The 24,678-nt window shown below is 40.9% G+C and overlaps 1 protein-coding gene across 4 annotated transcripts in view; it reads left to right on the top strand.

Moving 5' to 3' along the window:
• Nucleotides 1-22,468, top strand: part of PECAM1 (platelet and endothelial cell adhesion molecule 1) — a 28,552-nt gene extending 6,084 nt beyond the window's left edge. The window contains exons 8-15 of one of the 4 annotated variants that reach the window (XM_031046385.2): nucleotides 86-367; nucleotides 776-883; nucleotides 1,782-1,809; nucleotides 3,205-3,275; nucleotides 4,384-4,452; nucleotides 9,408-9,464; nucleotides 11,266-11,356; nucleotides 20,966-22,468. In XM_031046385.2, coding sequence (XP_030902245.2) covers nucleotides 86-367; nucleotides 776-883; nucleotides 1,782-1,809; nucleotides 3,205-3,275; nucleotides 4,384-4,452; nucleotides 9,408-9,464; nucleotides 11,266-11,315 — 665 coding nt within the window. In that variant the 3' untranslated portion in view covers nucleotides 11,316-11,356; nucleotides 20,966-22,468. The remainder of the gene's footprint in view (nucleotides 1-85; nucleotides 368-775; nucleotides 884-1,781; nucleotides 1,810-3,204; nucleotides 3,276-4,383; nucleotides 4,453-9,407; nucleotides 9,465-11,265; nucleotides 11,357-20,965) is intronic. The other 3 variants (XM_031046387.2, XM_031046386.2, XM_031046388.2) reach the window with 3 other exon arrangements.
• Nucleotides 22,469-24,678: the final 2,210 nt, after the last annotated feature.

Raw genomic sequence — 24,678 nt, 5'->3', positions numbered from 1 at the left:
GCAACTATTTCTACAATACAGCATGTTATCATCAAAGTTATTTCTAATAGTGCTAATATTTGTTTTCTTTGTGCCTTCTCTGTAGTGCCGATCAGGAATGCCAGCCTGGGCAGTGTTCCGTATGGAGAAGTGGAGGAAGGCAGTGAGACTGCTTTCCTCTGCTCTGTGAAAGAAGGATCTTGGCCAATCCACTTCAGGATTTTTAGAAAAGCTGATCGTGATGTGCTTGTATTTGAGCAAAGTGAACACGCTGACAGAGTCATGTGGCGCAAGGTCACGATGAGCAGGCAGGACACTGGGACATACTACTGCATGGCTTCTAATCGAGCTAATGTGGATGTGAAAAGCCATCCAATAACCATCAATGGTAAGCTAACTTTTATGGTAAGCTGCATGCTACATCATCACAACAGTTGAGGTTATGTTGTCTGGTATGTTACTAAGTGTAACTACCTTACTTTTGTTCCACCGTTGTCTGATATTAAACAGAGAGAACTATTTATAAACAGAGATTGCCTAACTTGCATAGGAAAGTTTAAAGGAAGCTCAAAAGTTGAAGGAGACAGATACAAGCTGAAAGCAACCTTTTGTACCAAGGTTTCAGTCACAGAGGAGTGGCTCACTAGTGAACTTTGCATGCATATCCCCATGAAGTTCTTCCCCAGTGTGTAAGAAGGCCAATTTGTAGGAAAGTGAAAGGTCAGGAACTGCAGAAGTTGGCCATGGTGACCTGTCACTGTACGTACTCTCTTCAACATGTCTTTCTTATTTCCAGTCATTTTAGCATCTTGGAGGAAAGGAATCATTGTTGCGTTTGTCCTAATACCCATCGCAGGAGCCGTGACTCTCGCTTTATGGTGGTTTTTGTGTAAGAAGAAAAAGGGTAATGAATGGTTCCCTTCTATTTGTGATAAATGAATTACAGTTATATTTGCATTTGTTTCAGCAGCAGAGGTGGGGGGGGGAGTGAGGCTTTGGAGATGACTAAATACAATTTTCACTTAACTTAAAATCTGTTTCAAAGTGCTGGGTAGCCTGAGTTAAGCTACAGGTGTGCTGGAGCTTTCCAAGGGTATTGGGCAAATGGGAGCATCTAACTAATGGTGCTGGGAAGTCACTAGTAAAGCAAAGGTTATTGGAGATAGGCCAGAATTGCATTGTTCTGATGCAGTTCTAGGTCTGGAATTCAGTCCTGTGCACTGTAGAAGCAGAAGGGGCCTGAGGGGTTTTTGGGTTTAGATCCCTTATAGAGCTGTGACAGTTTGATTTGGGATCCCAACATAGGTGTTACTGCAGTGCTTCTCTAATCCTCAGGAAACAAATTTGAGAATATTGGGTTGTGGAGTCCTCTTTTGGTTGGGGTTTTGTTTGCTTGTTGTTTTGTTGGTTTTTTCTCCTTACAGCTGTAATACATTCTCACATAGGGATTTGTCTTCTATCATTAAGGTGTTCTTTCAGATCTTGTTCTGTCAAAAAACAAGTAAATCTTGTTTATCCTGTGATATGCAGTACATTGCAAAATATTGGGGAAAATTTGGGGTATCTGGATCTTATGTTGGCTAGGGTAAAGTCTCAGGTTTGGGATCTCAGGTTCTCTGTGCAAGAGACATTTAAGGGAGTGGGTAATAAGCGGGATGTAAGCCACTGGGTAATTAATTCTGTGATAGTAAAGAGAAATGATCCTGACTTGGGTAGATAATCACTATACTTTTGATTTTTACTTTTAGATTATTTTAGTTGTGCAGTCTATTAATAGATGCTTTTATTTTTCTCTTGTCAAGCTAAAGGACCATCCATGGAGATGTCTGGGTAAGACGGCTTGCTGTCCTGGTTTCAGCTGGGATAGACTTAATTTTCTTCCTAGTAGCTGGTACAGTGCTGTGTTTTGGATTTAGTATGAGAATAATGTTGATAGCAACAACTAAACCATCAGTGTGTTAAGTAGTGCTTACTCTGAGTCAAGTACTTTACAGTTGCTCGTGGTCTGTCAGTGAGGAGGTGTACAAAAGGCTGGGAGGGAGCAGAGTCAGGACAGCCAACCCTTTGAACTGGCCACAGGGATATTCCATACAGAGCAGTATAGAAACTGACCAGAAAGGTGATGGTGGTTAACTGGGATGTATTGGGAAGTGTGGAACCTGATCAGGTAAATGGTGCATACCCCCCTGGTTTTGGCTGGGATAGCCTTAATTTTCTTCCTAGTGCTGGCACAGTGCTGTGTTTTGGATTTAGTAATAGAATTATGTTGATAACACACTGATGGTTTAATTGTTGCTCAGTAGTACTTACTCTGAGTCAAATACTTCTCAGTTGCTTGTGATCTGTCAGTGAGGAGGGGCACAAGAAGCCAAGGGGAGAGCAGAGCCAGGACAGTGACCTGAACTAGCCACAGGGGCATTCCATAACAGAGAGCATCAGGCCCAGTACTGAAACTGGGGGGGGGGGGGGGGGGTGGTGTGGCCAGGAGGTGCCGATCGCTGCTCGAGGATGGGCCAGGCATCAGTCAGGGGATGGTGAGCAATTGTATGGAGCATCATGTGTTTTACTTGGGCTTTATCTCTCCCTCCCTTTCTCTCCTTTTTCCATTACTATTATTGTTATTATATTTTATTTCAATTACTAAACTGGCCTTATCTCAACCCATGGGTTTTACCCTTTCCTGATTTTCCTCCCCATACCCACCTGGGGAAGGTGGGAGAAGTGAGTGAGTGTCTATGTGGTACTTAGTTGCTGGCTTGGTTGAGCCACAACACTTGCTACATAGTAATGGTGAAGTATTTCTGCTTAAAGGGCTGGAGGCCTTCCCCCATATGAATATAGATTATTATGGCACACACCTGCAGACAATAGATGGGTGTGCTTCATGTACCACCTGCTAACACAACAACAGGATGAGGAAATACTCTAAAAATAGGTGAAAAAAATCCCTGAACAGCTTAGAGAAATAGAAGAATATCAGGCTTGCATTTGAATGCATTTAGGTATGGAATTAAAATTATAGAGCTCTTAAGAGTAATGGAAGAGGGAACATTGTTTGCCTTAAAATTTGTTTGTGCTTCTCTTAAAGAGAAAGGCAAAATTTTAATTAGATTTAATAGGTAAGACTATGTGGTAGTTAGCATAGACAATGACTGATCTTTGCATAGCATCCTGTTTTTGTTGACTGCTGTTGTATGATTCCATCAACTTTCATTTGCTTTTCAGTCCTGCCTTGGCTACTAACTCAACAAGTGAAAAACTGACAAGACAGCATGATGATGGAGACTACTATTCAGGTAAGATGTTTTGCTGTATGACTATTAGTGAGTTTGCTTAGTTAAACATTTATTCCAAGTTTTGGACTTACATGGTTGCTGCTTGGATAGGACCCAGTGTTTTGGGATTACCTGGCAGAAAGTTATTGGCATTCCTCTGTATCTTCTATCATTTTGTCTTTGTACAGTTTTTTATGAGCACGTCTTATACAAGATTGGTTTATAAGTCTGCTCAGGCACTTCTACCAGGCAATCAGTTCACGATATTTCAGGTGAAGAACTCATGGTTCTGTTATCAACCATTTTAACACAGCTGCAAAAAATGATTACAGAGAGGAAATCTAAGTTGTGGCACATGGACTTGTGATGTGGCCACAGTACAGTGATATTAACTTGCCATGACTGGGTAACTTTCATTACAGTGCACTTCACAAAGATGGGTGGACATGTTGTTTAGAGCACCTGATAGAAACACAGTTCCCCCTGGGGTGTTTTTTAGCTGATTGTTAAACCCCCCCCTCCATTCTTCTCACCTGTGTTTATTAATGTCTTGGGTGTGAATCTAAAAGTAGAATTTCTAATCTATAAATAACCATAATGACAATAGGAATCGCAGCTGTGTAACTCATTCATTTGACTGGCTACTGTAAATGTTTTGTCAGCTCAACTTTTGATTGAGTATTTTAGGTTCAGGTTACACTAAGACAGTGAAATTTACATGAAATCAACAGATGAGAGTAAAGCTAATTTTATACTTAAAATAGAAGAGAGGAGCTGGAGCAGGACTGTGGAGAATCTCAGATAATTCCCTGCTCCATTTATGTTGCACTGCTTTTGAAGGTGTTAAATTGAAAATAAGAGTTTTAGGCACAATTTGCATGTCCCACAGTTTCATAAATCTGGCTTGAGTTGGTCTACTGCCTTTGGGATTGGAATGACCTAGGGATGGGTTGGTCTTACAACTCGTTAGCAGAGTAACTTACATCTGCCATAAGTAGGGCCTGATCCTGCACCTATCAAAGTCAATGAGGACTTGTCCATTAATTTCAGCGGCAGCAGGATCAGGCCCACAGCTCAAATGAAGTATGCAGTCCTGCAAAGAAACATCTTCTTGATATTTTTGGGGCAGGACCTGACCTTGAGAATGCTGAGGTGGAGTACACTGAAGTTGAAGTATCAACGCTTGATCCTCACAAAGGTAATAAACGTTCTGGCCTCTATGGTTATGTTTTGGGAGCAACTATGGGCATACTGTTATTCTCTGACTCTGGTCTGATACTGGCACCTGTGAATGTAAAAGCAGGTTGTGTTTTCTGTGCATGACAGCTTCATGTAAGTAGCGCTCCTCAATTTAGATGATGCTGTGGCAACCAAGCTATTGTTCATTGCAGCCCTTCTTCCCCTGGGATCCTCTTGTGAACTTGCCCTTTCCACCCTCATGAGGTTGTGCAGAGCAGGACTCCCAGCTGGAACTCCTAGCAGAAGGCAGCCTGCTGTGAATCTTCATGTTATAGAACCCAAATTCACTAGGAGCCATTTGAAGTTAGCCATGGGGTAGGATAATGGAGAGAACAGAAAGCAGTGGAATTTCCTCCTTTATAAAGGAACCAGTTGAAGGGTCAAAGCTGTAATTCACTTGTGATAGAGAAGGAGGATAGACCAGTGTAGATTTATTCCCTCCATTTAGAGAGGCCTGAGTTTTGTGGCACATTAAACACAGAAATGAGCATACTGATGTCCAGATAACTTTGTATCTTACCTGTCCTTTGATAACAGAAACCAGACCTCATAGCATGAGGCTAAGGTATGTGTCTCTGCAATCTTGATGGAGGAATGTCCACTGACATTTATTCTCAACACCCAAATGCACACTTCAGTTACCCTCTGTCATGTGCCCTTGTGTTGAAAGCTGTAAAATATTTCCAAAGCTTATAAAAGATTTCAAGTAGCCGTGAGTGACTAAAACCCATGAGGGGGATTTATGCTGTGCTCTGGCTTTTTTTGCTTTAACCAAATGAGAAGCAGACTGAGGATGAAATAGAAAAGTTAGCTTTTTCCTGGTAGGAAGAAGACCACTCATTTCAGAGACCAAAGGCATGATTGTTTAGTTAGTAATAGAGATGTTTGGGCAGAAGAGCTCACTCTTGCTTGGCAGCAAAGCTCTGCCAGAACTGCCAGTCCTATTCTTTCTCTGTTTTTACTTGCTGGTATCATTCATCACAGAGTTTTCCTTGTGTTCTGAGTATGCTATTTTTCCATCTCTGCTAAATGCTGCACTGAGATGCCATAGTTGTACTCTTTTTCAGAACAGGGCTAATACTGAGTTATTCCAGCTGTTTCTGAGGAGGTACTATACAATACAGTGGTGTAGAATGGTAAAGATACACTACTTCATGATTATTTAGATTAAAAGCCCTGTAAAATACAAGATCAGCATCTCTAAAAATAGCCTTTTCATCCCATCCCTGATATGTAACACCATTCCACTATACCAGCCTAATAAAATAGTATCTATGCTATGTAGACTGAACCCCATTAAGATACAAAATAATGTTTATTAGACAGTGTGTAAATTATATCAGATTATTTTAACTGAATGCTGCCTCATGTTACAGACCTATGTCTGACACACAGAACATTAATTGATTCTGTAAGACTGAAGTGTGCTTCAGGTATACTGAGATATGATAGCTCCCTAATCTATTCCTTTTTGGCACTCAGGACACAAGTGAATGCTTGGCAGATGCATGCTTTGGATATGTAAATAGCAACTGCACTGCAAGTATTTAATGTGTTAATCTCTCAGAGCATCTTGAGGGTGCTGTTTAAATGACAGGAGTTGTATGAGACCAATTTGCAAGATTAATTCTTTTAGCTCTGCACTGCCTATCACAATGAGAATGGGATGGGATTTAGTCTTGAGAAAAGAGATGCAAAGCCAAGTTCCTTTATATACCTGTGTAATAATCATGTGCACCCAGAAAAAGAATTCAGCCATAGGACTGCCACCAGTCCTGCTGCCACATTGATGTGACTGTACAAGTTTTGTTTAAAATCGTCATAATCTTTTATGTCTGTCTGTGGGTTATGACCGACCCTTCTTAGGAAATAGGCCTGTCAGATTGTCACCCTCTCACACCTCTTTAGATTCCACTTATTTTCGCAATGAAGACAAAGTATACCATGCTTACCTTTTCTCTAAGCATCCATCTCTCCCCTAAGCAGGCTGCACGTACATTCTGATTCCTTCTGCCTTGTGAGGTACTCCAGATTTCTTTGATCTCTCAGGACTAACTTAATTTATCTTCCCAATCATTTGTGCCTCCTGCCACTGTTGTCAATGATAATACAAATGTTCATCTCAGGAGTCCTATTTTGTGTGTTGTGAAAGACTACTGCAATAAATACTGCAGTATCTAAGCTATTACAGTAGCCTTTATGACACTTTTGGGAATCAGGAATAATTGAATGTCACCTCAAAACAAGTTTACAATAATTGCAGAAGGGTGAACATCTTGTTTTTGACAGTAAAGAACTACTTACATTTAAAAACAGTGTTTTCACCCTGATTTTCCAGCCATGTCTGCATTACCTGCTTATTTCTGAAGTACTTTCTAAGACAGTGTAATGGTGAATAGGTTGTTGCATCAAGAACTTTATATATACTATGCTTCTTCACTGTCAGGGCTCCTCACAGTGTTACTGATAGTGAGGGGTAAGCTTGATAGAAGCAAAGTTTCACTGTTTCATTTTAAAACTTCCATATGGGAATAACTTGATACCTATTGCTTGAAGTAGGGGTGAAGATGCCACACAAATCCGAGGCTACTCAGTCCAGCTCTTATTTGGGGTAGTCATAGTGGAATGTTAGCTTGATATTTGGAAGGGTGGCAATTCTAGAGAATGGTTAAATTAAGTATTTCAGAAGATTATGTGCTAGCCAAAAATACAGTGCTTATCTTTTCTAAAACCTAGTTGTGCAAAAAGTGATTTAGACCCTTTATTGTTAATCCCAGCAAAACCAAAGGCCAGTGCTAAAGTAAGATCAGGAAACATCCCTGAAGTGAGAAGGGAGAAACTGCTGATCAGGGCTGAGTTAAGAACATGCCCCTTCTTTTACTTTTATGGCTGGTTACTTATCTGCAGGGTGGCAACACTGTAAAGTTAGTGGAAACAAAATGTCAAATGATCCAAGTAATTTCTCCAAGCAGGTTTTTTTTCAGTGCTGAGACACCGTGTGGAAAATTAACAAAGAAAATACCGTGGGCAGTGGCATTTTATCACAACTTAATGAAATGGTCTGGAAAAAAACCCAGGCAAGCTGAGGAAATGCCTCCTACCCCTTCCCACGGAGCCAATAGGAGCAGATTTAGGACTGTCATCTGCTAACAAATGTATTCCAAACAAAATGAGCTGTTAAAATTCTGAGAAGGTTTCTTCTTACTTCACTGACAAGTGAATTGATGACTTAAGGAATAGCCCATAAACACATGAAATGCCTGCAAGTTCTTCAGACTAATCTGCAAAGAAAGTTAGTGCCAAAACTGTGAGTTTGGGAGCTGTGATTAGGCACTCAGTGAAGTGTAACTGCTGCTGTCATTGGAATTAATCACAGGTTTGCAACTCAATTCTGATGTGTGAGCTCCCAGCTTAACGGATGCTTAACGGAATTAAATGGAATTAGCTTTGGGAAATTAGAATGTTGGGTTCTTCAGCCAGATGCAGAGCAGTGAGAGTCCTGATTCTGGGACTGGCTGCAGATCAGTTTGTCTGAATTGTTTAAATGTTCTTTTTAATAGCTAAAGTACAGGCTCTGTCTCCAGAAATGTGAATTTTCTTTCCAGCTTCTTGCAGTTTTTCTAGTTCTCACTTTAACTAGAAAAATCTCACCTCTTGGTTTATTGAAGAGCCACAGAAATTGGAGGTGATATTGATAGAATTCGGAGGTTTTCTAAGATACTCAGTTTAACTGAAATGAATGACTATTGCTAAACTGCTTTGGGATCCCTGAACAGCAAGCTCCTATACCCTGCCTGCACAGGTTTTATACCAAATGGAGAAAATGATCTTAGATGCACAGAGCTGTACAGCACTTTGCTTTAGAATGGTTGCCCAGAGATTCTGTATCTGGGAACATGCAAGAAATGAAGGAAATTGTTCTAATCTCATACTAGCCAGAGCTGTGTTTACACTAACATAGATAAACTGAGTTCTTGCTATTTTCAGGCCTTTAGACACATCTCTGTGTCTTCCCTGCTGGGGTAAGTGCCTGCAGTTTGGAATTAAAACTCAGATAGCAAAAAGGGAAGAGCTTTTGGCTTTCTGTCTTATACAAAAGCAGAGGTTTCCAGGGGTCTATTTGTAAACCTAAGGGACTGAAAAGTAGTGTCTGACACTAACATTACATTTGTATCTCAGCTGTGTCCTTGGAGGCACAAATCCTCCCTCTCTGTCTGCTTTTTCTCCTTATTTTCTATCTTTCTGTTTTTCCAAAAGCCTTCTTAGCCTTCAGTCTTGCTGTGTCCACTTGATCTTAATGCACTAAAGGAATAGTCCACCATGCTGAGGAACTGAAAGGAGACCTTTCCCAGGTAGCACCTAAACAGAAGCTGTGCAGTGTGAGATCTGCAAGCATTCTTCTGAGACACTTCACAGAGAACAGCAAATTAGACTTCTGTGTGTGTGTGCCGACGCTAGTTGTCAAAAGTGTATATAGTTAGCGTTTCAAATGATAGATCTCTTCAGGTCTAGAATCCCTAAATCCCTAGATCAAAACAAAGGTCTTCCGAGTGATCCAGAGGAGCTCTTCTCTAGTGGCAGATGTCTCAGTAAAATTAAGGCAGTATCAATTTGAGAAGATTATTAGAATGTTAAAGTCAAATGTAGAAAAGGAAGCCAATTTTCATCATCATTTTTATGCAGAGGGAAAGACATCTCCCTCTCAGAACCTTACAGGCTGGGTTTGGGGAGGGGGTGCGGTTGCTTTTTAATACAGACTCCACAGGCTCGTTGCTGCTTGTGTAACTACTTCCTCTGAAAGTAAACCAGTGTGTTCTGTTTGTGTAAGGAGCTTTTCATAAGGCAAACAAAATAAAGTTAAAAAAGGATTAAAAAAAGGAAAATAAATTGATTCTGTGCCAATACATTTTCCAGCTCCTGTACAGAAGGGGACTGAAACAGTTTATAGTGAAATCAGAAAAGCTAATAATGGTAAGTAAGCTAGTGAAAAAATTAAACACATAAAGGAAGTGTTTGTATAGAGATTAGGGGTAGAATTGTGACTGACTAGTTTAGAAGATATGTGCCATAAAACAGAGATGCATGTCACATAGGAACATGCTGAAATGCAGCTACAAAACCATAGATGCTGATAAATTGTACACTACTTTTGTGATTTCTCATAAACCAATCATATTTAATGCAGTGAGATCAATATTTGTAACATATACTTCAGCATCCCATCTGTACTCTATCTGACATGTAGTTAGGCCATACATCTGCTCTGAATCCAGAGCTGAACTTGCCCTGTTAGGGAATAGGATGCTATGCTGTGTTACTCAAACTGCTCACGAACAACGCTTCCCCCCTTAGCTGAGCATATTTGCCATGAATTATAAAATATTACAGTGGTTTTGGTATAACCCCAGCAAATATCTATAAAGCCTCTCACAACAAACTCCAAAACCCTTTAAAACAATCTGATCACTTCAGCAGGGTGGATTGTTTGTTTTAAGAACCATGAAAAATTTTCTGAGCTCCATGTGCCAGCTGCTCTGCCCTTCCACCTCCTGTAACACAGACTTTGTTTAAGGGCATTGGCAGCTTACTGGCAATTACTGCCTATAAATGTTCTGGCACTAATGAGTTCAGAGACAGTAGGTTAAAAGCGTTTCTTCGTAGTTTGACAAAGACTAAATCAGAAAGGATTTCCTTTCCTCTCATTGTGTTAGGAAGTCTAGATTTGTAAATATTAGGGCTGCAAACTGTTCAGGTTTTGTCCCCATCCACATTACCAAGTGGCTTTGTTGTGGGCCATTTTTAATGTAGGATCATTGTGTTTTAATTTGCTATTTTTCTATTTTATAAGGGATTTCCCACCTGTTCTGACACAGTTTCTAGGGAATCTTCCATGTGAGGGTCTCCAGCTACTTCAGAAAACATTACTTAATTTTCCCTTGTGGGGACTTATAAAGCAGGTTTTATCTCAATTTTGCAGCTGAATAAACAGATTAGGTAATTCAGTTAAGGCAATGTGTTTAGAATGTGACAACACTGGGAACAGTAATTCAGAATCCTGACTCCTGGCTTGGTGCTGAGCCTGTGCCTTGGGCTCATTTGTAATGGTCCTGCAGCTAAAAGCAGAATATCCTTTACACTAAAGAATAGGACATGGCACTTCGTGCAGGGTAATCTGGCAGCGTCATGAGGAAAATCCAGCTCCTGTTAGGGCTGAGCCCAAAGGTCACCAGTGCTCGGAAACATTTCCCAGTGAGTGTAAATTGTACCTACAGCAAGTGGCAGAATCTGGCTGTATAACCCTCCCTTGCTTTCTGCCAGGGTGTGAAACTGGTTATTACACCTTTCACCACTCCTCTTTTTGACATGATGGAAAGCGTTATACACCAGAAGCTTGTTTTGTGAGTTGTAGTGTAAACTCAGGGCTGGTACAGCAGAGATAGAATTCAAAGCACTTACAAGACTGTACTTGCCTAAAGTGGGAACTGCAATAAAATGAGATATGATTGAAAGAGTGAGGCAAATTAGCCAAATGATATGCAAACACCCTTTAATCTTGCAGTCCACCTGTTCTTTTATGCATAAAGTTCTACCGTTTCAGTTATTCTTGGAAACATAGTAAGAGTTTATTGTTTTAATCACGTCTGCTTTTCCTGACTGATACACAGGAAAAGTGTTTCAATTAGATAAGCAGTGCATCACATAGTTGTGCAGTTGCTTTGGATAGCTACATCACAGGCTATTGAAATGTAACATTTACTTTGATTTTTGATAGGCTGTGTGATTGCAAGGTGGGAAAGTATAAATGCAGTGGAGAATCCCTAGGAAATAGATCTAACTTCTTCAGTACTTTCATATATATTAATGTAAGTATACCAAAGGCCTGTTGTGAAAGATGTTGAACATTACTAGTGGGTGCAGAAGTTGGTTTACCATTATGATCTTTGCTGTGTTTGAATAGTCTTTAAGGTTTTTGAGCAAATGCCCAAGAGTACAATCTGCTTTGGGAAGTTAATGGTTCAGACAAATGTGTCCTCTGGGGTAACTGCCTGAATTTGGGAATTGATGTCAGCTACGGTTTGACAGATTTAACACCTAAGACTTATGTAACATTTTATTCTTATTTGTTTGTGGGTAACTACTGTGGTTTGGGTTTGCTAACTAGAATTGAGTGCTTCATGAGCAATTTTGTGCATTCCAGAAGTTGTGTCCGTTAAGGAGGAAGCTGAAGAGCTCTCAGTAGTTGTTATGTCTGATGCAGTTCTTTGTGACTGAGCTAAAATACTTTTCCTCTTCATTTTCTGTTGGGTCTCACTGCTGTCCCCATTAAGGCAGATGTCATGTCAGTAACCAGCTTCTCTTGTATTTTGAGTTCTATAGCAATTGCTTGTCCTTGTCCCGGATCATGAGCCCATAGTGCAGATAATGCTCTGACCTTTCCCAAGCTCCAGGCCTTTGGCAGTGTGCTGAGCATCTGCTGTTACTCCTTTTCTTATTTTCCTGGTATGTTATCTCCTGTCGCTGTCATTCAGTGTCTCCATCACACTATGGTAAGACTTTCCATCCTGTATGCTCTGCTGCTTTCCTTATTCTGAGCACCAGATCTAAAGAGTTGTTCCAGTAAAGACAGACAAAAACAAACTGTCAAATGCACATTTCAAACCCCAGAAGACCTGCATGTGGTTAACTACAGTTAACCTGTTAACAGTAGAAAAAGCAGGATATTTGTAACATTCAAGTCTACTCAGGTGTATTTTGATTGCAAATAAAATACAGATAGAGAATATCAGCCTCTTTATTTGGACACTAGATTTCCTCTGATACAATTAGAGGTTTAAGGAGGATGCTGGTCACTACCATTGTCTCTGGAAGGGAATCAAGGGCATGAAGCTGTCCTTGTGTTGTTACTGGAAGGTTAGTTGAATTCAGAGAGAGGTTTAGTGTTTGGGAAGCTCACCCATGTACTGATCCAAAAACTTTTCTTGACCAATAGGCTGGTACCTCAATAGTTTACATAAAATACCTACAGCTTCAAGCCTCAGCTTTAACTCAAACCTTACATCCAAATGGCAGTTTGGGGGTGGTTTCAGTTGGTAACGGTAAGGTCTATAACATCTTTACCTAAATGTCCTTCCCACCTACCAGGATGACCCAGTTTCTTTAAAATACTGCTTTCTCTGGTTGCTCTGTGAAAAGGCCAGAGGATACTGGAGTTCAGGAATATCCAGCCAGTCCCAGAGTTCTTTCTTTTTGTTCAGAAGGAACTGAGACAGTCCAAAACTTAAGCAAAACAGGCAATTGTCTAAATCAACAGACTGCCAAGAATGATAAAATGTCTGTGGCCCTTCTGCCTACTTTGTGCTGGAGTCCCAACAGGCCAGGCTGGTGGCTGATGCTCTTCCTGAGGGAAGGGTCAGGATGTGTCAGACACTAAGTTCAGCTGCATGGGTGGAGGCTCTTTTAGATGCATGATTTACTTCCATCACATCTTTCATCTTCCCAAGAGGCAGTAGGGGCAGGAGGACCAAGCATCTCCGTACTGGTTCTTTATCTTAATTCCATTCCTTCCCTCAGCATTGATGTGAGTTCTTGAGGTAGCCCATTTCTGTTGATATTGCTGAGAAAGACTAGAGACAGCTCCAGTTCACAGGTTTCCCTACCTTTTTCTCAGGGCACTCTTTGTGGAAGAGAATGTATTAGTACATTCTTGCTCTTTCAGTGAACTCTGCCTTTGGTCTGTAGCAGATCCAGAGCTCACAGAAGCCAATGATAAGCTTTGCACTGATCTTGGTGTGCACTAAATTGAGCTCATAGTGGCTTATTGCAAGATAGCTCCTCCTAATTTCTTATTAGGAAAATGGAAATCTAGTGAGCAAAATGCAGAGCCAGCCTCTGTGCTGGAAAAATGAGTTGGTCACTTGCGAGCAACTGCAGTGGTGAGACAGGAAATTGTAAGAATCCTATTGCAACCAACAATGTATTATGGAAAAATAAATATATCCCAGTGGAAGGAGGCATGAGAAATCCCCATTGCATTCAGTGGTTAGGAACAAACTATTAGAAATCAGCTCTAGCAATCAGGAAATCTGCTCAGATACTTTCCTGCTGCTGAGCCTCAGGCTTAGCACCTCTGTACTGAGCCAGAATTTCCCACTGAAAGCCTTTTCCAGCATAAAGCAAACACACAGGGTCTGGGGATAAGTTACGTTACGTTATTCAAAACTCAGACCTTATAAGCACATGTTAATTGCAAGCAGTCTGAAGTCATGCCAATAACCTGTTCCTTCTCCAAATATAATGTCTTTGGATCTTTAGGTTTCAAGACATATTCTAGACCAGAGCCTGGATCTATGAGACATTGACTCCAGACCAAAATGCTTAAAATAGCCTCAGCCAAAAGTTAGGCAAAACCAGATGGCTTCAGTAAGGCACAAATATGCAGGGAGCTTCTGACCTTGCATGAACCTCAAATTCAGAGCTGAATTGCGTGCATGCCTCTGTTTAAGATCTGTTCCCAAGCTGCCTGCCAAGATTCTCTGTTAAAAGCTACTGCTCCAGTCAAAGGCTTGGCAGAATGTAGTATGTGTTTGTAGTTCAGCATCTTCAGTTGATGATCTAGCAGCTCACCTTTCACTGATGCTGGAGCTAGGTTTGAGATGGATTATGTCTTGCAACTGGTTTTAGGCCCATACTCTTTCCTCTATAACCTCCAGCAACAAGAAGGCGCAGAGCAGGTGGGGATGACAGTGTCTTAAACTCCTGCCATTAATACATTCTTTTGAAAAAATATGTTCCTTGAATTTAAACCCTCACCAACTAAAAGCAATAGCAAGAGTTTCAATGCATCAGGGATCCAAAAAAACACCTACCGTTATCAGACTTGGGGACCTTTTAGAAGTCACCAGCACAAAACCTTCATCACTAATTCCTTTCATGAAACCTGCAGCTTCTCAGTTGCCCTGCCATGAAAGCCTGACCATTTTTTCTGTACATGACTAGAATCCAGAATATCCCATGTCGCTGGTTTTGAAAGGGAAGGCCAGGTATTATGTAAAAATTTCTGTTCTCTTTCATCACAAGAAAACCAGTGTGTTTCAGGTAAAAAACACCTCATATTTTTAACAGGAAAAAAAGGTTGAGAAAAGATGGACATAGCAAAGAATGAGCAAAAGCACCATACACTGTGTTTTCATCGGGGGCTATGTGCTGGCTTACTTGATTGGTTCCTTTTAGAAGTCATACAGTCTTTCAGCACGACTTTCAAAGAACACAGATTATGACATTCTCCTGTTAGAGATCTGACAGTTAGAAAGCCATGCTAGTTTGAATCTGGGTGACAGATAACAAGGAGACGGGATATGTGTTATTGTGACCTAGTGGCTTTGGGGTAGCAAACATCCCGTTGTTTGAAGTTTGGAATTTATACAGAATTCCTCATTTCCTCCTTCCTGTAAGCACAATACATTGTGACAGAGGACTTAACTACAGCTCATTAATACCTCACTTCATAAACCTTACACAGAGTTGTGTCCACTTAAAGTCAAGCTTTGATGTAGCACTGGGTCAGCAGGGGTTTTTGTTCACTTCTCTCAGCTTTCAGGACTCACAAAGCTTTTACGTGTTTCCCATGTAGGTTTTTATTTTGTTTCTTATCAAACTGGCTAATTTTGCCAAACAGTGAGATCAATTTTATACTGAAGTTTATGTACTGCTATAAGGTCCTCTAATCATAGAGGAAGGAGAGAAACAGACTTTGGCATTATCATCTGCAAAGTTACATTCACCTGTGTCCAGCTTCTCATTACTTCTGCTGGTTGGCAAAGGGGTTTCTAAGAGACCTTTATTAGCATCTATTTATGGTAGAAGTACTTTTTATGATATCCTTCATTTAATGATTTCATTTCATTTTAAATGCACACAGGTGTTGTGCCTATGGGAGGATTGATGTTATTATCTGCTATTTAAAAACACATACTAAGAAAAACACATACTAAGAAAAAACAGATTCAGAAACTATCCCACATTTGTAGGAAAAAATGCTAGCAAATTAACCCAGAGTCCTAATCCAAATGCTCTGCATTGAGCATTAGATGAATTTCCTTGACACAACCTCTCTGCACTGAATTTGATAGACTCTTCCTTCAAGAACTGACACTTATTTTTGCCACATGTGAAATATCTTAACAGACCGGACAAAGGAGCACTTTAAACAAGACTTGAAGTCCTCTTCTAAAAGCAGTTACTTTCCTCATGTCTCTAGATTGCCTTACTTTCAGAGGGCAAAGAAATAGTTGTGTTTTAGTATTCTGTGAAACTTCTGAATAGATAAACCCTTAACACCCCCCTCCCCACCCCCAAATACTAAGATGTAATCTTAAAGTTCACCAATCCTAAATGGAAAGAGCCCAGCAGCTCTCAGGCTTTCACTGGGAACAAGGGTTTTTTTAGTAATAAAACCTCAGGTGTCTTTGCAGGCTCTTACTTGGCTCTGAAGATTGTATCCTATACCGGATTTCTGCAGTATGTTATTTTCCTGGCAAGGAATTGGAAGGGGAAATATAATGCTCATGAGAACTTGCCTCTAAAAGGAAGACTCTTTTCTTGTCCAGTAACAGCTTGTTCTCTCTGTAGAGACTTCTGCTCTAAACCCGAATCAGGAAAGCTGTCCAACATGTACTGTTCTAAGTGGTCATTGCAAGGACACTGGTCCCACCCATGTACTAGAATTAAGCTAGTGCTTGGATACTTCTTAGGACCAGAGCTTGAGCCTTAGTTGTAGGCAGCAATTTTACATCATTGCAAGGTGAGCAAAAAACGTTAAACATAAAAGTTTATTTTCTGGACCATAGAACTGATGACTCTGCAGTGGGCCAGTTCATAATTTATATGTTGTATTTTATCTTGCAAGCAGTTAAATATAGGGAAATTGGATCAAGGTTATTGTGTATCTAGTGAGATAATGTTCAACTGTTGCTACCTTTTACTGGTTTATTTGTTGTTGAATACCTTTACTGCACAGTCCCTTCGTATATGTTCTTAGTGATCAGGCTTTCAGTGTGACATTTACAGCATGGTCAACTTGAAAAGTCCATGGGACGACTGATATTTGGTAGTGCTGGTACAGGAGGCAGATGACAAATAATAATCTTCAAGCATTTGTGTAAAACACCTGCACAGCTCTGAACACATGCCACAGATATTCATGCTGATGGAATGGCACAAGGCTGGGGATGGCTGCTGCTTGCTGCAGGTCCTGATGGACCCGGGGCAATCAAGATTTGCATAGAAAAACCTGTTAAGCTGATTAATGTATCACTGGGGACAGAGCTGAGTTCCAGTCCCATCTGTAAAATCTGCACTGAATCTTCTTGGGATGTGCCTGCTCTCTTGCACACACACATTCTGTGATTGGAATGTCCAGAGAAGTGAGATCCTAACTAAGCTGTGAAATGAAGTTTTTACCTTGGAGTACGTAGCTACGCCAGTTACACTGCTGTAACCAAGAGGTGAGAATAGAACCATCCATCCATGGAGGATCTCAGCTAAACAATGAGGAGTTTTGTGAGGGTTCTGTAGGTGGTGACCAGCTTTATAGGGCTAAGAAGCCAGTGAAAAAAGATGGATTTAAAGAAAAAAAGAATAAATGTCTTGAATGAGCTGTTACTCTTCTCTCAAGAGATCTAAGAGGCAGGGAACTTACAATTCAGGAGTACTTTATGAATGTTAGATGTCTACCCAACCTCAACCCATTCAGACAGGGTGTTTTTCTGCCATCCACTTTGTGCCTTTGGAACTTGTACTTAAAAAGAAAAAGACAGACTCATAAATAAGAATCACAATAGCACAGTCCACGTCAGCTTATGGCATCTATTTGAGTTTTGAAAGGCTCCATCAACACTCATGTCCCCATGGGATAAAAAGGCAGCCCATTGTATTATTTACAGACTGCCAGTGCACTGAAGGTCACAGATTCTGTTACAATAAACAGACATACATTAACAAGCCAGTCAGGTTTGTGGTGTCATTGTCTCTCTTAGTTTAAAGGTTTGGTTTTAGTCTTTGCTTTCAATTTTCTAAATGTAATTGGAGCTGGAACCTCTTGTGGGTTGCACCAGGCATTCCTTGGGGAGTCCCAGAAAAGAAAGTGTGTCCCTGTCCTGCACAAAGGGGAAAATGGTCTAGAGTGGCTGTGATAGACATCTGGTGTATGCTCAGGAAGGAGGTTTTGTCCTTTTTTCCCCACACCCTATGCACTCTAAAATGGACATCGGATAAAGACTAAAATTTTATGAAGATTTTGTTGTTTTCTTTTCCTGTGGCCAGAAATGAGAAAAGAAATCTCTCCATGGAAGCATAACGAGGCTGTTTGAGTGAAAACACACTGACTGCCCCATGTGGATCACTTCCATCATAATTAATTGAGCTATTAAAGCTTATAAACCAGACAATCTATGAAGCAATAATGTTAGATTCAAGAGAGAAAAGTGTCAGCATCTGTAACAGTAGGAGAGTAATAAAACCAGTTATTCTGTAAAACTAATCCCATTTGCAGAACCACCCCAAAGAGAAGTCAACTTTATAACACTTGCACTTCTTACTTGAGTTTTCCTAGAATTAGCCTTATTCAGTTCACATCTGTAACATTGACCCCTCCTTAGATGCCATTCTTCATGGAGTAACTATTCCTTTTCTGAATTATTAGTGCTTTAAAGGACATAGCAAAAAAACCAAACCCAGATCCCCATCTTCTGCTTTTTGAATTCTCCCTTCTATTCCCAATAAAGCCTGTGACAAAAAGATCCCTCTTTTGAACTTTCCAGAGAAGTGACCTAAAGTTGAACTGGACGGATAAAGTTCTTTATACCTCCTATTTGCCTCTCAGCTCTTTTCAGGCATCATAGATGAGTTCAGAAGATACAGGGAACTCCCCAGCACTAAGCACTAAGGTGCTTTCTATCATTATTCTCTTGCAGCTGTGGTTTTTTCTGCAGCTCATTTTGACACAGTGCTTGACTGTGATGTATCTCAGAGATTTGGTCCAAATGAGGAGTTGTTGATCCTACTCATGGAAAGGAAAATGCTCCTTACAAAGTGATCAAGAGGTTTAAGCTTCCTCCCAGCTGTTCTGCTTCTTTATAGCCAAATGAAAGATTTGGCTCACAGGTGGAATTGCTTTTGATCTGCTACTCCCTTCATTTGTGAGGAACAGGCTTTCAGGAGCCAGGCTGGTCAGCTGGCATCTTAATCACATGAAATGCCAGATGGATCATTTAGCCATAGTGACCTGTCAGAAAACTCACAGAATCTGACTCTGGGAAGTAATAGGTATTCCAGAAGTATGGAACAAAGGGCACCAGAACAGAGAGGAGTGTTTGGCTAAGACCTGTGTTTTCAGAGACAGGAGGACATGCAACCTTTGCAACTGTTTCAGTAATGATGATGGAGGCTCCACATCAGATCCTGATGTCCTTTTTGCTCTCTGAATTCTGCATTGATATTCCAGAAGTCAGGCAAAACAGAGTACTATGCTGTGGAGAAAGATGAAGCACATTTTAGTGAGTGCTAGCACTGCTCCTGTGTATTTGCCCTGCATAAATTCTATCAGAATAAAAACAATCCAGCATGGAAATCTAGGAACTTTGCTTCATCTTCACTAAGACACCATTACAAAATTGGGCTGGGGCTTTAGTAAACATTGTGTACTGACAATAAACGTTGTGTTACACAGAGGCCTTGAAAGTGTTTGTATTATGTCAAGAAAGGTGGTGCGTTAGAAAAACAATCAGTTCAAGTTTGAATTGCTTGAATTGTATAAAGACCCAATAGCAGTAGAGGTTCTGACTCATTTGCAGTCTAGAGCACCTTGAACCTGAATGTCTTTTAGGTCATTTAGTAAGGAGCCTAAAGTCTTGAGGTTGGGGGTTGCTTCCTTCTTTCTCCTCTGTTTCAGAAATCTGTATCTCAAATGCCATCCATAGGAAGTATTTGCAAAAAGAAATGAATTGCTTAGAGAGGAACTGGGAGGAGGTTTCCTTCCTGAAATCAGAGCTGGCAATCTTTCTAAGTTATTTAATGGTCCCAGTTTCTGAAAACATATTGAAGGAAATATCTTAACAATGAGATAGCCCCTTCGCCAAATACTAATTGGTATTGTGTCAAATTTACCTCAGCAGTATGTTCTGACTTCATATCTCCTCCTCTCCTGTTACCTCTCAGATGGGTGTTTGTTTGTTTGTCTGATTCTGGTTTAGGGGTACACGGAAGACTGGCAGCCTCAGTCAGAACACAGAGTACTTTTAGCTATTTGTTCAGCCTGAGAATGCACCCTCTGAGGCAGAAACCTGTACAATTTATATCTATTTGCAGAAACTTCTGGCTTTTTTTCAGCTACTTTTTCATCTTACTCAATTGACCTCAGAAGTATTTTGTAGGTTCTCAGTGGTGTTATTTCAGATTGCCAGTACAGCATAGCCAGTTCTGAAGGGGGCCCTGGCATGTGTTTAACTGTTCACAGCACCATGGCACAATAGTTTCTGACAGGAAATGAAGATGAAAGATGTGTCCATTTAAAATTGGGGGGGGGGATTTCAGGCAGTCAGGATATGAAAAAACAAGGTGAAATAAACACTGAATTATAAACCAGGAATTCCTGCCTCTGACTCATGGGGCAAATCCTTTGGGGGTAAGTCCACAAAAGGAATGAGGCGCCTCTGTGCTGACAGTCTAAACTATTAGGTTAGAGGCCACCGTGTACTGTTAGCAGGTATTTGTTGGGGGAAGACTTGCTTTGACAACTGATGCCAGGAAAGACTTGACAGTTGTGAATCCTCAGTGGACAGAATTATTTCTGTCACATAATGAAAAGACAAGGAAGTTTGGGATCTCTCTTTGCCCTTCCCATTGGCTAGCGTAGAGGACTCCTCTGTCTGCACACTGCCTTTTGTGGTTCCCAGTGCTAGCTTTCTATGTCCCTGCTGGGTACTGAAAATAACCTGCTCGAAGGAGCAGTCTCTTGCAGAAACATGGTGTCTTAAACATGAACAGTGCATTGCTCACTGTTGAGATACCCAAGTGCTTCTTAAGAAAAGGTTTTCATTCTTGTGGGACTGAAGTTGAGCATCTATAAGTAAATAGAAGATCTGACTTTAAGATCTGTTGAGTGCCAGCAATTCCCTTAAGAATCCAACTTTTATCAGTAAGTGCCCAGTTGCAGATGTTGGTGATTAACAGTATTGCATTGTAGCCTGTAATTGTTAACCTGGATCTCCCACTGTCTTATTTCCTTTTTTATCAGATGAAGATAATACTAATATCTCCCCAGGGAACTGAGAGTATTTATTAGCTCATTGTACAGTGCTCTAAGGAATATGTTACTATATTTAATGTTTTTGTATTGATCAGAAAGGACAGGAGAGGGCAGGGGGATATTTGTACTCATATTTTTTTCTTTCTTTTTTTGGTCTTATTGCCAACAGAGTATACAAGAGCATCGTGATGCTACTTAGAACTGTCATCTCAAAGATCAGCTGGGAGAAGAAAACAAGCCAAGATGGAAATTGTTGTGAATGATTCAAAAGCTCTGCAGCACTTATTTATGAGTTTACCAGGCTCTTCTTTTCAGAGTTGATTTCCTTAGAGGGAACAATAGAGATGTCCCTAAAGCCTTTAATGGAAAAAATGACAAATAAAAGTTCTAACAGGAAAGTGGCTCTAGAAACCACTGACCTAGGTTCTCATCTTTAATTTCTCCTGCTAATGCGATTTTTTCTTTCTAGCCTCCAATTCGTCATGCTCTGAGGAAATAAAAGGGGAAACTACATCTGAGGAAGTACCTTTACGGTGCAGTAACTACTGTGATACCAGTAGGATGTAGAAATGTTTAAACTTGCTTTAAACCAGCTAACTTGGTTATCAGTAGCACCCTACTGTGGCAGAACAGAGCTCAGCACAGCTTGCCCAACCATGTATGTACTTGCTGAACTCCCTGTGCTGCAGCAGCAGGACTGCTGGACCAGTCTTGCATGTAACACTGCCATGAGGGCCTAATGGAAGAGCGAGCTCTGGGCTCTCTTAAAACTTGAATAACTGTTCAGAGGTTCAGTACTTCAGCAAATGCTTCTCTCAGTAGAGGCACAAATATTCTTCATTCTTCACTAAATTGCTTTTCCCCTTTAGACATTCTGATGCTTGTTGGTTGGTCTGTGTGATGGGCCTTTGAGGAATGATTACCCATCACAGTTATTTTGGGTGACACAAAGTATCAGTCTTCAGATGGGTGGATGTGCTACCCCCAGGTCAGTGAGTTTGTACCTGAAAATCCTGTTATGTGTAATCCCTATTCCTTTGTAGGGCAGATTTGAAGTCATATTTGTGTCCAGTTTGTCCAGTATGAAACTCCATACCTATCCTTTTTCTGTAGGGTATGATAAAACCACTAACATGGATCCAGTTTGGACCTGGATCTAATCTTTGCAGGCTGTGTTTATCTCAGTTGCTTTAGTTTACAAAAAGAATACAGAACAAAACTGAAAAAGTACTGTCCCCAACCCCTTAACCAGCTGGTCTTTGACATTACAATTGCTCTCCTTTTCTTACTGCTGATTAATTCACTACAAGATCTGGGCCACAGGTAAGAAGGTTCTCATTTTAATTAGAAAATAGTGAAAGAGAGGACGTGGATTTGTGTATACTTACATAGTTACTGCTTTCAGCATTGCATCAAAGGTGCAGAACCAGCAAGAAATACAAAAGGGTTCTATATCCTCATTTCAAACGTTTAAATTCTCAAGCTCCAGTTACTGGCTAATATCTCTAATTTATTGTTCCTATGCAAATACTGTTTGTATCATAAGCCTTTGACAAATGACTGACTCTTCTGTTGACAAATGTTCTTTCCGTCATCCCATGAGTGTCCATACAAAATGCATTAGTATAAGGAATGTGAAAAGGTATTTTAATAAAGAAAACTTTGAATTGAACTTTGCACTGAATATGGCATGTTCATGTTGGTGACTGCTTGCAAATGAGTGCCTGTGAAATTTTTGATAGTGATGAACTGTATAGATATGCTGTGTAAATTAACATCTGGAAGATGTCATCTCTGCAACAAGTGATTCCAGCCACTTAGCTCTGGTGTCAGGAACCAGTTTAGCAGTAGGTAAATGCACTCACTTGGTTTAAGAGCTGAGCATGGGAGTGCTTGTGTTCATGTAAGTGTTGTGTTAAATTACACAGCTAAAGTTCTTCCTTTCCACAGCTCAGGGAAGTGCTTGCTCACACTAAGCAGGTTCAGGAAGAGGCTTACTCACCCTACAGCCTTGCTTGCTTAACTTTACGCTGTCTTTACTGTTGCAGAACAGAGGTCTTAGGGATGAGATACAGAAATGCTGTAAATCAACAGACTCTTCCTTCTTGCCACTGTTAATTTTGTTTTGTTTTTCATTTCCAGCAAACTAAGAGCTGCTTATTTTCTTGTCTAACTTATCTCTGTGTGCCCTTTCGTGGAATTATCATTGACGATGTGCTGTCTGGTTCGTGCTGGAAACTACCTGAGGGTACTGAACAGCGTGGCCGTCTGTCTGCTCCTGCTTTGGTGTCACCAGGCGAGAGGGACCCTGCCCGGAGCCCATCCTTACTGCTGGTCCCGCAGCACCCGGCGCTGATCCGGTGCTGACCCCTGGTGGCAACTGACCTTGGCTTCTTTCTCTCCCTTGTAGGTTAGTGAGTAGTTTATAAATGCTGGGGGACTACTTCTGTGCAGAGTAAATATCCTGCTAGTCGGTGAGTGAATAAACCTTAGAGTTTATTTACTTTTCTGGGGTGTTATGTGCTTGTTCTTACTGCTGCTTTTGTGAGTGTGGTTCAGTTCAAGTTCTTAATGTTGCAATTCATCACTAAGCTGTCTTGCATCATAAACCCGCAGCTTTTGGGGGCAGGGGTAGTAATGCTGTCAGACTGGCTACAGCTGATCTGTTGAGAGGGAGAGGTCAGCTACAGGGAAAAGAAACAGAGTTTGAGAAAAACAGAAGTATTGAGTGAAACACCCCCCCCTCCCCATCAAACTAGAAATCAAACAGAGTAATAAAGTATCAGCACAGAGTTAAAATGCTAGTGCATTTTGTTATTTGGTATTTGAAGGCCTTTCTGAATAGGCTGGTGAAAGCAGAAAAAGCATCACTTTTACTGTTATTTGGGAGGTAATAAGCAAGTTGTCATGTCTGAAGAATGACAAAGAATGGGGCTTATTGCCTTTGAAATTTCCACTCTAAATCACAGGTGCTGCCATTAGAAAAAGCTTAGAGTCTAGCAATCAGGAGAAGGTGGATTGCCTGGGAGGCTTCAATTAAATGCATTTATATTTATACAGGTAATTTGTTTTCTCAGCAGCCGCAGACCTGCCGAGTGGGAAGGCTGAAAGAATTCTCACCACTGCAGGAAATAATCACTGTAGTTAAATTTTAAATTTAATAGCAAAAGAAATCACAGTTTCCTCGGGGAGGGAGTCACCTGCAAAGGCTGATGACAGGCAAACAGAAGAGCAGCATGGAGCTGAAATGAAAGATTTAGCCCAAATCAGCAAAGGTCTAAGCAGCCACTGCAGAGGTGCTCCAGTTGACTTGGGGTCTGCAGTAGTACTGAACTGTCCAAGAAGACAGTCGGTTAATTTCAAGTGCTGCTGCCAGTGCATCCATCCTGCACAGGGACCTAAGGAGCCTGTCTGATACCCACCTGGTCTGACAGACTGTGATATCGACACTGGGAATGCACATCTCCAAAGAAAACATATTAAACTGTTGGCATAACCCAAGCCCTGTTCAGTGTTTGCAGAGGAACTGTGGCTGCTGAAATAGCCTGTTTCCACAAAGCACTTATCAACACTCACGCAGGGAGAGCTCAGCTTTCAATCCTCTGCACTGGCTTTTTGTTTATTCATTTTTTAACTACATGCAGAGCCAAGTCTCTACCGCAGTTGACACAGTTTCACTTTGCAAATCGAAGAGACCCTGCTACAGGGGCAGAAAAGTCTCACCTGTGAACTTCATGTTGTTCAGAGCAGCCAAACTGATGGCCCTGACTCTCTGTGGTCTTCATGGAGCCAACCTGTGGCTCTCACCACCCACCAAGGCTGTTCCCTAGAGGGACCTTCTGTGGTATTTCAGACTCCAGACAGCAGTAAGTTGTGGAAATG

The sequence above is a fragment of the Melopsittacus undulatus genome, chromosome 11 (assembly GCF_012275295.1).
Source record: "Melopsittacus undulatus isolate bMelUnd1 chromosome 11, bMelUnd1.mat.Z, whole genome shotgun sequence".
NCBI classification, from domain to species: Eukaryota; Metazoa; Chordata; class Aves; order Psittaciformes; family Psittaculidae; genus Melopsittacus; species Melopsittacus undulatus.
The sequence above is the reverse complement of the archived record's forward strand: the minus strand, read 5'-3'. Positions and strand labels throughout refer to the sequence as shown.